Below are 12,391 nucleotides of genomic sequence, written 5' to 3'. Positions count from 1 at the left end.
GTCTCTTTTGCTGGTACATCAGCTGCTAAGCACGAGGCTTCTATATTGAAGTGAATTTTTCGGCAACAGAAAATAGAATGGGATATAATTAGGCATAATTCAGACCAATTTGTAATTTTGGATTCCATGGTAGCATCACTGAAGAAGGATTGGACTTTTTATGAGGTAGAAACATATTTATAGTGCTTGTGTGACATTTTTCTATACCAGCTACATAGGTTTATGTCTGAAGATCTTACAGTTTGCTCTTTGGGCATGATTTGCACCAATGGAATTATATCATGACAAAATACAAGCATCACTAGATTCTAACTTTACTCCAGATATGACAAATTAAAGGGATTTAGGTAGCAATGTTCAGAAGACCTTCATCAAATATCTTAGGGACCCCTGCTCCTTTTGATATTGTTTGCATTATGTGGGACTATGACTTAACTCCATTTCTTGCAGGAAATGGAGTATATGTTTAGGTTTACCAGGAGTTGGAGAATAAAATTCTTCATAAATAGTCTGGCTAAAAGTGAAATGAAGTGGAAGGGAGAATCCTTGATGTGTCTCACAAACTTGATTCTGCTTATACTAGTAACTCTAGCACCAATAAGATCTCTGACCTCTGGGTGTTTCGCTGTGCATTGAAGACCCTGTTGTTCTGCCAGGCTGGGCTATCAACATAATAATTTTAAATTGGGGTATTTTAAATTTGTGGGGTTTTAAATTGAGCCAAATTTATTTAATTATTTTAAATTTTTAATCAATGTTTTGTCTTGTGTTTTTAAATAGGCTGTACACCGCCCTGAGTCCTTCGGGAGAAGGGCGGTATAGAAATAAAATTATTATTATTATTATTATTATTATTATTATTATTATTATTATTATTATTATTATATGTCATTTGAGCTAAGTGTTATTTGAGCTAAGATCTATCATAATGTTATGGGGATAGATGGGTTAAAAAGGCTAACAACATCAGATCAATTGTGTTTTCTCCATAACTCACTTTTTAATAGTCAGTGAAGTGTATTTCTTTTTTGATATTAGAGGGAAAACTCATTCTTTTGCACCCCCCCCCTCTTACTGTGTGTGTGTATGCACACCAAGTCTCCCTGCCTGCTTTCCTCCTTGCTGGTGAAGACACCTTTGCACTATATTACTGATGTCCTTTATATAAAATGCCATTTTGATCAGCACCCAGTGCATAAACTATAATCTCCTTCTGCTGGACTATACCTCTTTCTAATAGTCATCTCTGCATTTTGCTGTATTTGGAAATTGCATCTGGATTATGCATTAAAGTCCAAAAGTCAATTCCTAAACATGAATGGAGTTTTTAAGACAAGTTTACCCAGAGGTTCTTTGTGATAAGAGTCATTATTTCCTTTCTCCAGATTGGTCAGGTTTTGTTTCCAACAATTACCTCTTAGCTTTTCCCCTGTAGGTCCCATGGTTTGGTACAAGCAGATGTTTTCCCTCTGCTAGCGGTTGGGGAGAGGACCATATTTGAGAGTCTGGCTTGTTAAGGCAGTCCTGCTGTTACTCTTGTGGTACGAATGCACCATACCACAGGGGATCCTCCTTTAGCTGTAATGAATGGAGTGCTATGTTAAGTGGCAACCTTTACCAAGGGATTAATATGTCTGAAGTCCACTGAGAACAGTTATGACAAGAAGAGGCAAGCAGCTATCATGGTTAATTAGCAGATACTTGAGTGATCCTGCAGCCCGGGGTAAAGGTTAGAGGGGAAGAGGACTGAGGTACGAGAGAAAAAATTAGCAGTATGTCTGACAAGGGCAAGGACTTGATGAAATGCTTGCTGTAACTGATGGATGTTATACAAGGTATTCTTTGACACTGCTGAAAATACCTGAGAGAACTGGTGCTAGAGTTACTAGTATAGTGGGAAGAATAATGTGAGAGTCTGAATACCTGCATATGCTTCAATGCTGGTCTAAGTTAGAGGCTTCCAGAACATGTCCTTTGTGATATCTCTTGCTGACTACCAGCAGGTCTCAAGGGAAGAAAAGGCTAAAATTGGGGAATCGGTATTCCCTTCGTAGTTAATATTCCTGCCTTCTTTCTTGTATTAAGAGGGATATTCTGAAAGGAGTTTTGCGTTCACTTGAATGTATGTAAAAGGCTCTGCAGAAATCAGAATTACACAGTGTATCTAATCACATGGAGATTATTTTCCCTGTTAGGGACAAACGACAGAAAGGAGCATTGTGAATTCTATATTCACTTTTGAAACTGAGTTACAAAAAATGTTGCTTGAAATTTTATATGAATTCACAATGAATTCATATATTCACAATGAATATAATTCACAATGAAAAGATCGGATAGTGCTTGAATATATGGGGCTAATTTCTTCATGCTGGAATTTATTTATTAATTCATTTATTTTTTATTCAATTTCTACAGCAGCCCATCTTAATCAATGACTCATGGTGACTCAAAATTAAAAAAATAATAATACTATGATTAAAACATTGAAACATTTTAAACCAATAAAAGCAATAAAAAGCCCAAAATAAATATACACAGCAGCTAAGATACTTGGTTTGTTAACCATAAAGCCAGGAATTGGGCCCTTGACACATTCAGCGCCACATGCTTGCAAAAATAATCAGGTTTTTACAGCCCTTTGAAAGGCTAACGGGGTTAGAATCTTTTTAATCTCTGAGGGGAGAATATTGCCCAATCTGCTAGATCAAATTGGATAGGTAAAGACTCTGGGGAAAAGATGCTCCTTCAGGTGACCTGGTTCCAAGCCATGCCATGCAGGGTTTAAGGGTGACAACCAGCACCTTGAATTGCAGCTGGAAACATACTGATAACTAATGCATCTCAACACGTAGTGGTGTTACTTGTGCCATATACCTGTCACCATTTACTACTTGCTCAGCTGAATTCTGCACCAGTTGAACTTTCTGAATGCTCTCCAGGGGTCGACACATGTAGAGCATGTCGTAGTAGCTTAAAAGAGAGGTTACAAGGGCATGAGTCATTGTGAGCAGAGCCTCCTGGTCCAAGAATGGGTGCAACTGGTGCATCACCCAAAGGTGTGCAAAGAGCAGCTATTGCTCTTTGAGCAGAAGCCATGAGGTTAGGACGACCCCGAGATTGTGCATTGGTTTGCCTGGGATGTTTATTTATTCTTCATAAATAAGTTCTACTGATACTTTAATTCCCGCCCCTCCCCCCCGTTGTTTATTGTGGTTTATTTTCTTCTATGTCAGTGTATGCCTTTTCTCAGTAATTCTGAGTATAAAAGGAAATGGTCCTTACTGCCTTTAAACCATACTACTGGCTGTGCCCATTATTTTGCAGTTTCGGAAGGGAATTGACAACTTGTTAAGTCATTAGCTTCTCAGAAAAATCATCTCACGTATTCCTACCCTGTATCTTTTTCTTTCAGATCGAGAACGGATTGGCCAAGATTCTGCTTATGAGCAGGAAGGAAAGGTGCAGTTTGTCATTGACGCAGTCTATGCCATGGGCCACGCACTGCACAATATGCACAAGAACTTGTGTCCAGGGAAGGTTGGTCTTTGCCCCAAGATGGATCCAGTAGATGGTGGAGAGTTGCTCAAATATATCCGGAATGTCAATTTCTCAGGTCTGCCTTTGAAAGAGCACCATTAAGATTAACTTTACCAAACTGGATTAATGTTAGGGCTATGGCATTCCATAACTAACAGGAAAGAAAAAAAAATATTGGTTTATCTCTTTGGCAACTTCAATTTGCCCCTTCCTTCAATTCCCCCTTCCTAATATTTAAAATATTTAAAATATATATATAAGTTTTGAGATGTAGTAAGAGGCATATAGGACTTAAATTAATGGACTATTTACTGCTTTTACATTTACTTTTTAGATAGATAGATAGATAGATAGATAGATAGATAGATAGATAGATAGATGTAGATGTAGATGTAGATGTAGATGTAGATGTAGATGTAGATGTAGATGTAGATATAGATATAGATATAGATATATAATTTATATTTTGCTGATAAAGAAATAAAATATAAGTAAGAATTTATAAGAAAATATACATTTGGTATAAAATGGTTTGTTGTGAATGTGACTGCTTGAGGGCTCCTGGATTGGAGCTAAAAAGCGAAAGGGAGCAGAATGCCCCCTCACACATGTTGGGGTAGACCAGGTGTCTCAAAAGAAAAACATTTTATATGTGTGTGTGTGTGTGTGTGTGTGTGTGTGTGTTTGTGTGTATATGATTTATTCACTTAATTTTATTCTGTTCTACATTTCATCTACATTTTATTTATTTATTTATTTAGTCAGTTTATATGGCTCACAGTTCAAGGTCTTATTGCTGATTTTCAGCCATGAAAACCTATAGGAATTCCACCATTCATATGCAATCTAACAATTTTGAAAAAAACAAATGTCTGTGCTGTGGTAGATGAAACCATTTACTCCCAAATATTTGCATCTAAATATCTGGATGTGTAGGCACTTGGATTCTGAAGCTGTCTTGTTTGGATTACAAGAAGGTTGTAGCATCCCCGGGAGAAAACCAATATCTAAAATTAGCAATATTAATAGCACTTAGATGTATATACCACTTCATAGTGCTTTATAGCCTGCTCAAAGTTTATCGAGTCAGCATATTGCCCCCAACAATCTGGGTCCTCATTTTACTGACTTCGGAAGGATGGAAGGCTGAGTTAACCTTGAGAATCGAACTCCTAGCTGTCGACAGAATTAGCCTGCAATACTGCATTCTAATCACTGTGTCCCCAAGGCTGTTATTCCATCATTGTTCTATCTAAATGAGGAATTCTCTCTTAATAGCTCTCATTTCTTCATTCCTCCCTCATTAATAAAGTATCTTCTTTGATAAAAAAAATATTTCCTCTCCCAATTAGTTATTCCTTTATATCTTCTAGAAACTCCCCACATTCTCACATTGTGTTTTTAATATATGGCTTTTCTTCAGCCTACTTATTACATCTATTTATCTTTCCACTGCAATCCCCTTACAATCTGTCTCCCTTATTTATTCTCTTTCTAGCTGGTTATTTGAGTTTCCTGCTTCCTAATGTTATTGGGATTTATTTGTGTAATTCGTGTGATTTTGTTTTAAGGTGAAGTTTGGAGGGGGGGAAAAACAACAAAAAGTCTTGGCTTGAAGCAACTCATTAAGCAAACCACTGTAACTAAAGATTTCATTATACTTGTCATCTGGTCACATTCTACTGTATGTCATAAACTTCCCTTAATATGATTGTGAGTGCCCATTTGCTCCTACAGCTGAATAGCTTTTCTTCATTGAAGTTGTCTTATATATTAGGCATATTTTAAAACACCTCTAAGACAAAAGTGAGGACAAAAATATTTTACAAATGCACAAGTGATTAAGCTTCCCATTTTAACATGGATAAATGGCCTTTTGGATGCTCTGATTTAGAGGCCATTTATATTTTCCACTCCATGAGAAATCTGTAAAAAACTGGATAAAGGAGAGTAGCAACTAGGTTGTTTCTATGACTCTGAATTCCAAGTTCATGGAGAATTCTCCATACATGGAGAAGATCTTGGAATAAACAACTGTGTTTTATTGCCTGAAGAAATCTTTTTTTGTACCCACTGCTCACTCTTGAGATATAGATACAGGGAGAAGGAGGTACATAACCATTTATTTCTCCTTGGGAGCATGGTTTTTGTTCTCCAGCAAAAGAAGAAGATGAAAGGAAGAGGGACTGACTTCTGGCCCCGATAAAGACCAACTTGAGTAGAACTATGTCATCTTAGAAGTGGACCTTTGAGTTACCTGCAGTTTTCAATATTTTATACTTTTATTTCATTGAGATCTGGAAGAATACCCCTGTGCAGTTGTCTTCTATCATGAATATACATGCAAGCATTCAGAAAGAAAATCAAAGGAGTGAGCAAAAGTAACAGTTCTCAATCTCTTAGCAGTGCTTTCTTGGCACTGAACAGATGGCACAAATGCCTAATCAGGCCCTGGCTGCCTTTGTTTTGAAGAACTGCCTTGCACTCTACCCTGCCCCTTTTCCCCAACAGACTGCGTCCCTTGGTGTTCCTCTGCAACCTTTCCCTTTGCACATGAGTGGCAGAGATAATAGTGCTGATCACTGACAGTATTCATCAATGATAATGAACTGTCTGCAAAAAGCACCCAGAGCAAGAACTGGAACAGCAGACATTGTCCCTCTCAGCTTGCTGTGTAGCTGCAGGTGTTGTCATGATAAGAAGGTCAACTGAACAGTTTAGAGGGCAGTGGGCCACCAATCTTGTTCCTTATAACATCATGTTCCAACATTTTCTACAAAGAAGTTTTCACTGAAAGTAATCTTTTTTTAATTTCACTCAAACCTGAAGTTATATAGCCACTTAACTGTATAAGAGGATAGAGTGGCTTATAGTGTGATACTGGTATTGGCGAGGCAACAAAAGATGTCATTGAAATTTTTTGATGAATAGATAAAATTCAAGCACATCTTCAGATTAGGACTAACAGAACTACAGAAACATATCAATCAGTAATATGGCTTACCAGATTCTGTACATGTAAGCATAGGAATCTGATAACAAAGAATTTTTAGGCATCTTAAAAAAAAATAATACTTTCAATATATAACATGCAGATAGCTAGCACTATAGAAATAAATGTACAGAGCCAAGAGGATTGTTATTTCTGGTTGGGTCACGTATTGTACCTAAACCGTATAAAATATAAACTGACCTCTGTTTATTCAGAAAAGGACTGAAACAGTCCACCCAAATTAATATACCATGTTGTTGGCATTGAATTTTAATTTTAGCCCTCCCTGCATATACCATATAATGTAATGAGTAGTGCAACCATCCTTACTCCTTCTCTACTTTCGGTTGTTCCACTCTCATTTCTTTGTTTCCATATCTCATACTAGAAGTGGATGAAAGATGGAAAATAAAGAAAAATAGGAGAAACTATCAACCTGAGAAGGTAGTACCTGAGCAAGAGAGCAAATGAATGATTGCTAGACTTCCTAGAGATTGCTAGAGTTCATCTGATTGCTAAACTTCTGTCCTTACACTTGATATACAAACAGAGGTAGAAAAGGAGGAGATGTCATTGTCAGGCCTGCTTTGGTTCTTATAACTTTCTTCCTGGCTCAATATATAAAAATAAACAGACAACAAAACCTTCCTACATCACTGGTTTATCTCCAGGAGAACAAAAAAGGACAAAACCAAACTGAAACTTGCTTCTATGGGAGTTCCTTAATGAAGATTTGGTCCTTAGAAATTGGAAAATAAAGGTGTTTTATGACAGGGAAATCAACATTATCACCTACTAATTGCTGCAGATCATCAAGCACATGTTCAAGGGGTCCCCTACTCGTTTTGCTACTATTTCTGCAGTGAGGTTAATTTTATTATGTGGCCATAGTCTTGATGAGACCATTCTCCAGGGTCTATTACGACCTGTGCTAAGAAGGAAGAGGTAATATAAAAGAACTGAAGAAACACTGGTCACGTTTAGAAGGGGCAGCATTTGGTGAGACAAGCAAGCTTTCCCAATAGGCAGCTTTAAGACATTCAAGCATCAGATGTTGAGATGTGGGAGCAACACTGTCATGTGTCATTCAAACTCCTGAGTGCCCATTAAGCGATCCTGTTACTATTGAGAATTATGGATTGTCCCAGGAGCAGTGTTGAAAATTCAACCGTGAATCTAGTCATGTTTGCTACATGGATTGAATAGAGATCCATCTCTCTTTTTTCATTTCTTGATCTGACCCGGAGATCCAGTCTGCATCATGCTGATAGTGTAAGGCAACAGGGAAAAGTATAGGAGAAAATAAAAATGTTAAAATACCGCATAGATTTGGAACTGAAGACAATCAGGTCCTGACACTTCTTCATGACCTCTCCATATCCAGGTTCTTTTCAGCTCTTTCATTTCATGATATTAGCTCTTCAAGATTCACTTAACACAGTAAAATATGTTATTATTTTCTGTCTCCATCTATGTGGTTGAATGCTGAGCTGGGATTACCACTTTTGGTAAATGAATGATTGTAGGCTCATCATGGGCCAGCATTTTTCATGGATTTATTGTGCAATGACTTAGACAGAGAGCATTTTCCTGGATATCCAAGAGCAATGTAATTATATGCAGGCAGATCTGATGGCAGGTCTGTCTAATGCCTTTTGAAAGCTGTTTTTATGTACAAAGTGGAACTGATTGCCTGTCAAGAAAAGGACCCTTCTTTTTCTTTGGATTTAGATGGAATTTAGATAAAATTTGATTAAGTTTACACCATTGGTACCAAATACATGAACTAACAGGGTATGGCTCAGTAGTGGGTTCAAATCCCAGTGCTACTGGTTCGCTTTGCGAGCGTCCGGTGCTTCTGCGTATGCGCAGAAGGTTCTGCACATGTGCAGATCTTTTTTGATGACGTCTGGGCGGGTGGGCAGAGACTCCCGCCAGTGCCGCTACCAGTTCACACAAACCGGGGTGAACCGGTAGCAACCCACCCCTGGTATGGCCATAGATTTATGCTCCCTATATCTGTCAGTATACTCATTTTACACTATAAAGTTGCTCAGAGATTTAATTTAATTTATTCAATTCACGTGGCTGCCCATTTTGCACAAGTGATGCTGGATGGTGAATACAGTTGAAAACATTGATGTAATAACAATAGTAAAAGAAGCTACACAACAAGAATAAAATCAAAAGAATGTCAGCTGAGGATAACCATCAGCAATAATTAACAGTAACTCACAGGCTACCTAATCTCCCAACCTGCATGCGTGGGAGGACACCCAAGTCTTAAGGGCCTTCTAATTTTGTGTATGTCACCAAACACTCTGCTTTTTGTGACACTGCAGGAGAGATTTAGAAAAGGAATGGATGTTCTTTTCTGATCTGACATTAACATTTACAGCTTACTTTAAACCAATTTGATTTTGGCATCCAGTATGACAACAAACTCCTAATTTTCTGATTATAGAGTTAAATAGTAAGGATTATATAACTTGGCAGAGTCTAGATGGGCATAGTAATATCAAGATAACCTTGGCTGACCTTAAAAAGCTAAGCAAGGTCAGATCTGGTTAACGCCTGGATAGAAGATCATGAGGAAGAAAGCTGCAGAAACCTAATTTTATCTAGTTTACAAATGAGGCCTCCTTGTGTGGGCAGCAGCTCTTATTTTGTCTTCTATATGTCTGTTTCTAGCAAAAAAACTACTGGTAAATCTGAATGTGATATCTAGCAGATCTGCAAAAGGCAACTAAAAGGCTCTTGCTTTCTAAGATGAGCTGCTTATGTAAAAATGAAAAAAAAAGTAGATTTTAGTGTGAGAGAACAGAGTGAACGGAGTTTTGGTCTGAATCAGATGCTCAGAGTCACTCTGCTCTTTATTTCTTGATGTATGTTTACTCCTTTGCAGCACTCTCCTATGCTTTTCTACAGCTAGTAAACTTTGAGGTTGTCCAAAAAAAAAAAAAATCCACCCCACCTGTTGGGCAATTTTGCAAGATAGCTTTACATATTAAACTAGATATATGTTTGATAAATCAAATGTGCCATCCAACTTTATTCCATTTTTCTTTCTGGAACTAAGTACTTTGCTTCTTGTAGGTATTGCTGGAACCCCAGTGACATTTAATGAGAATGGAGATGCTCCAGGCCGCTATGACATCTATCAGTACCAGATCAAGAATGCTACGCCCGAGTATAAAGTTATTGGGCACTGGGCAGATCATTTAAACTTAAAAGTAAGTCAGTTTATTGTGTTTAGATATCTGAACATTTCTGGGGGTTAACTTTCTGTCTTTTCAACTTCAGAATTTTAAGTAAGAATCACAACTGTACTCAGGAAACCCAATAAAATCAAGAACATTGATCAAAATGGGCTTATTTTTTATTCAGGCTATCTGTATATAGACATCAAAGAGAAATCATACAGAACAAGATTTGAGTTTAGCTCTCGCACTGCTGTATGATTTCATTCAATAATACAATCCAATGTACACAATTTCTAACTATCCGAACGACATTTTTCAGAGTAGGCTGCAAAAAAATATTGCAATTGGAAGTATCACCAAACAAACATAAAATTTAAAGGTTCAATCCCAAGGACAAATAAATATAATGTATTTGCTTTCCCCCATTTGTTTTAAATCATTAAAGGTGCTCACCCTTGGCCTCAACTATTCCAGAGCGATACATTTCAATATTGAAATTAACATTCAACAAGTGAAACTTAGGTAAAGAATTTTGGAATTGTATGCAAATGTTTGTTTCCCTTTTAATGAGCAGGTATTCAGAATTGGCTCAGTAGCTGTGAACAATAAAATCAAATAATATAGCAAATGAAGTGGGAGTTACAATCAATCAGACCGTGTGTGCATACAGCTTTGAAATAACCTTAAGAAGGAGACAAAGATAAATAGATTACACAGCCACAATGAGAGGTGGAAAAGTACAGAGCTTGAACTGTTTAGTGTAGTTTAGAAAGGTCATTGTGAGTGGGCCCAGTTAGTAAAAGGCTGCAGCAGGTAAATTGCAAAACTCAAGGGTCTGTCTTGGGAGAGGAAGAATTTCTACAGGCTTTCAAAAACAAATCTTTCAGCTTTAGGACAGGAAGAACTGCAAATAAGGAGCAGCACACATATTAACTGGATAAACTATTGATTAAAAGCAACCATTTTGTGCTACTTGGGTAGGACATTTGGCCCAATCTCTTATTCTGACCCAGGTTTAGGTAGGTTGCTGAGATTCTTGCTTTCTCCCTCTCTCTCTCTCTTCTGCAGATGGAGCGCCTACATTGGCCTGGGGGAGGCAATCGTCTGCCCACCTCCATATGCAGCCAGCCATGCAAACCAGGCGAAAGGAAGAAGCTGGTGAAGGGCATCCCATGCTGCTGGCACTGTGAGCGCTGTGATGGATACCAATATCAGCAAGATGAGTTCCATTGCAAGGTGTGCCGTCTCAGTGAGCGCCCCAATGAGAACCACACAGGCTGCATCCCCATCCCCATTGTTAAACTTGAGTGGAGCTCTCCTTGGGCTGTGGTGCCAGTTTTCATTGCCATTGTGGGCATCATTGCCACCCTCTTTGTGGTGGTGACATTTGTGCGCTACAACGACACACCTATTGTCAAGGCTTCAGGGCGGGAACTAAGCTATGTGCTGCTGACGGGTATCTTTCTTTGCTATGCCACCACCTTCCTGATGATTGCTGAGCCTGACTTGGGCACCTGCTCGTTGCGGCGTGTCTTTCTGGGCCTGGGCATGAGCATCAGTTACGCTGCCTTGCTGACCAAAACCAATCGCATCTATCGCATTTTTGAGCAGGGCAAGAAGTCGGTCAGTGCTCCACGCTTAATCAGCCCTGCTTCCCAGCTGGTCATCACCTTCAGCCTCATATCTCTGCAACTCCTAGGGGTCTGTATCTGGTTCATTGTGGACCCTTCACACTCTGTCATCGACTATGAAGATCAGCGGACTACAGACCCCCGCTTTGCCCGGGGAGTCCTTAAGTGTGACATTTCTGACCTATCCCTCATCTGTTTGCTTGGATACAGCATGCTGCTCATGGTAACCTGCACAGTATATGCTATAAAGACCCGTGGGGTTCCTGAGACCTTTAATGAAGCCAAGCCCATTGGGTTTACCATGTACACTACTTGCATTGTGTGGTTAGCCTTCATTCCTATCTTCTTTGGGACATCACAGTCAGCAGAGAAGGTAATGGCCATGAGAGGGCAGAGGTGGGCAGGACGAGTAAATCTTCCATTCTGTTCCAGGTCCTCCAGTGATGAAATGTGCCTGGCATGTCTGAACCTGCAGACTTTTGCATTGATCTGGTAACTTGATAGCATTCAGGGGCTATTGAAATTATTCTTTTTTGTGCTTTGTGGGTTTCCTTGTGGGTTTTTTTTTTTTTTTACTACTTTAGTTTTTTCATCATATGGACAACTTACTTTGGTTTTTTTTCTGGGTCATTTTTCTCTTTTTCTTTCCTTCTGTTCCCCATTCTCTTGTACTTGTAACATTATTTTGGTTTCTTCTTTTCTTCTGTTACACTCCCCCATCCCATTTCTTAGCAATTCTTGGTTTTGGAAGACAGGTATCATTGTCTATGGAATATATACTATATTACAAAAATATGTGGGTATTGTACAATCCTTGAAAATCCAAGATTTCAAGGAGGAAGAGGTAAAAAAAATGAGGCCTTCCTTCTGGGGAATCACATTTGAATGATTTTTCGAATGCTTTGGTATTATTGAAGTGTAGTTTTCAGACAGTGGCAATCTCAGCCTTTCAAATGCAGAATAATGCAAGATAAGCAAACAAGTGCACATATGTCATAAATTTGTAATGCAAAATTTTCTATTAT

At 38.5% G+C, this 12,391-nt stretch overlaps 1 protein-coding gene across 1 annotated transcript in view; it reads left to right on the top strand.

Annotated features, from left to right (window-relative positions):
* GRM4 (glutamate metabotropic receptor 4) overlaps positions 1 to 12,391 on the top strand; it is a 294,677-nt gene that overhangs the window by 238,881 nt on the left and 43,405 nt on the right. The window contains exons 6-8 of the mRNA XM_070939707.1: positions 3,416 to 3,616; positions 9,629 to 9,765; positions 10,804 to 11,739. Of these exons, the coding sequence (XP_070795808.1) occupies positions 3,416 to 3,616; positions 9,629 to 9,765; positions 10,804 to 11,739 (1,274 nt within the window). The remainder of the gene's footprint in view (positions 1 to 3,415; positions 3,617 to 9,628; positions 9,766 to 10,803; positions 11,740 to 12,391) is intronic.

The sequence above is a fragment of the Pituophis catenifer genome, unplaced genomic scaffold (genome assembly GCF_029215685.1).
Source record: "Pituophis catenifer annectens isolate HBS135680 unplaced genomic scaffold, rPitCat1.0.hap2 SCAF_3, whole genome shotgun sequence".
Lineage (NCBI taxonomy): Eukaryota > Metazoa > Chordata > Lepidosauria > Squamata > Colubridae > Pituophis > Pituophis catenifer.
Note: the sequence above shows the minus strand (reverse complement) of the source record. Positions and strands in the feature narration are given on the sequence as shown.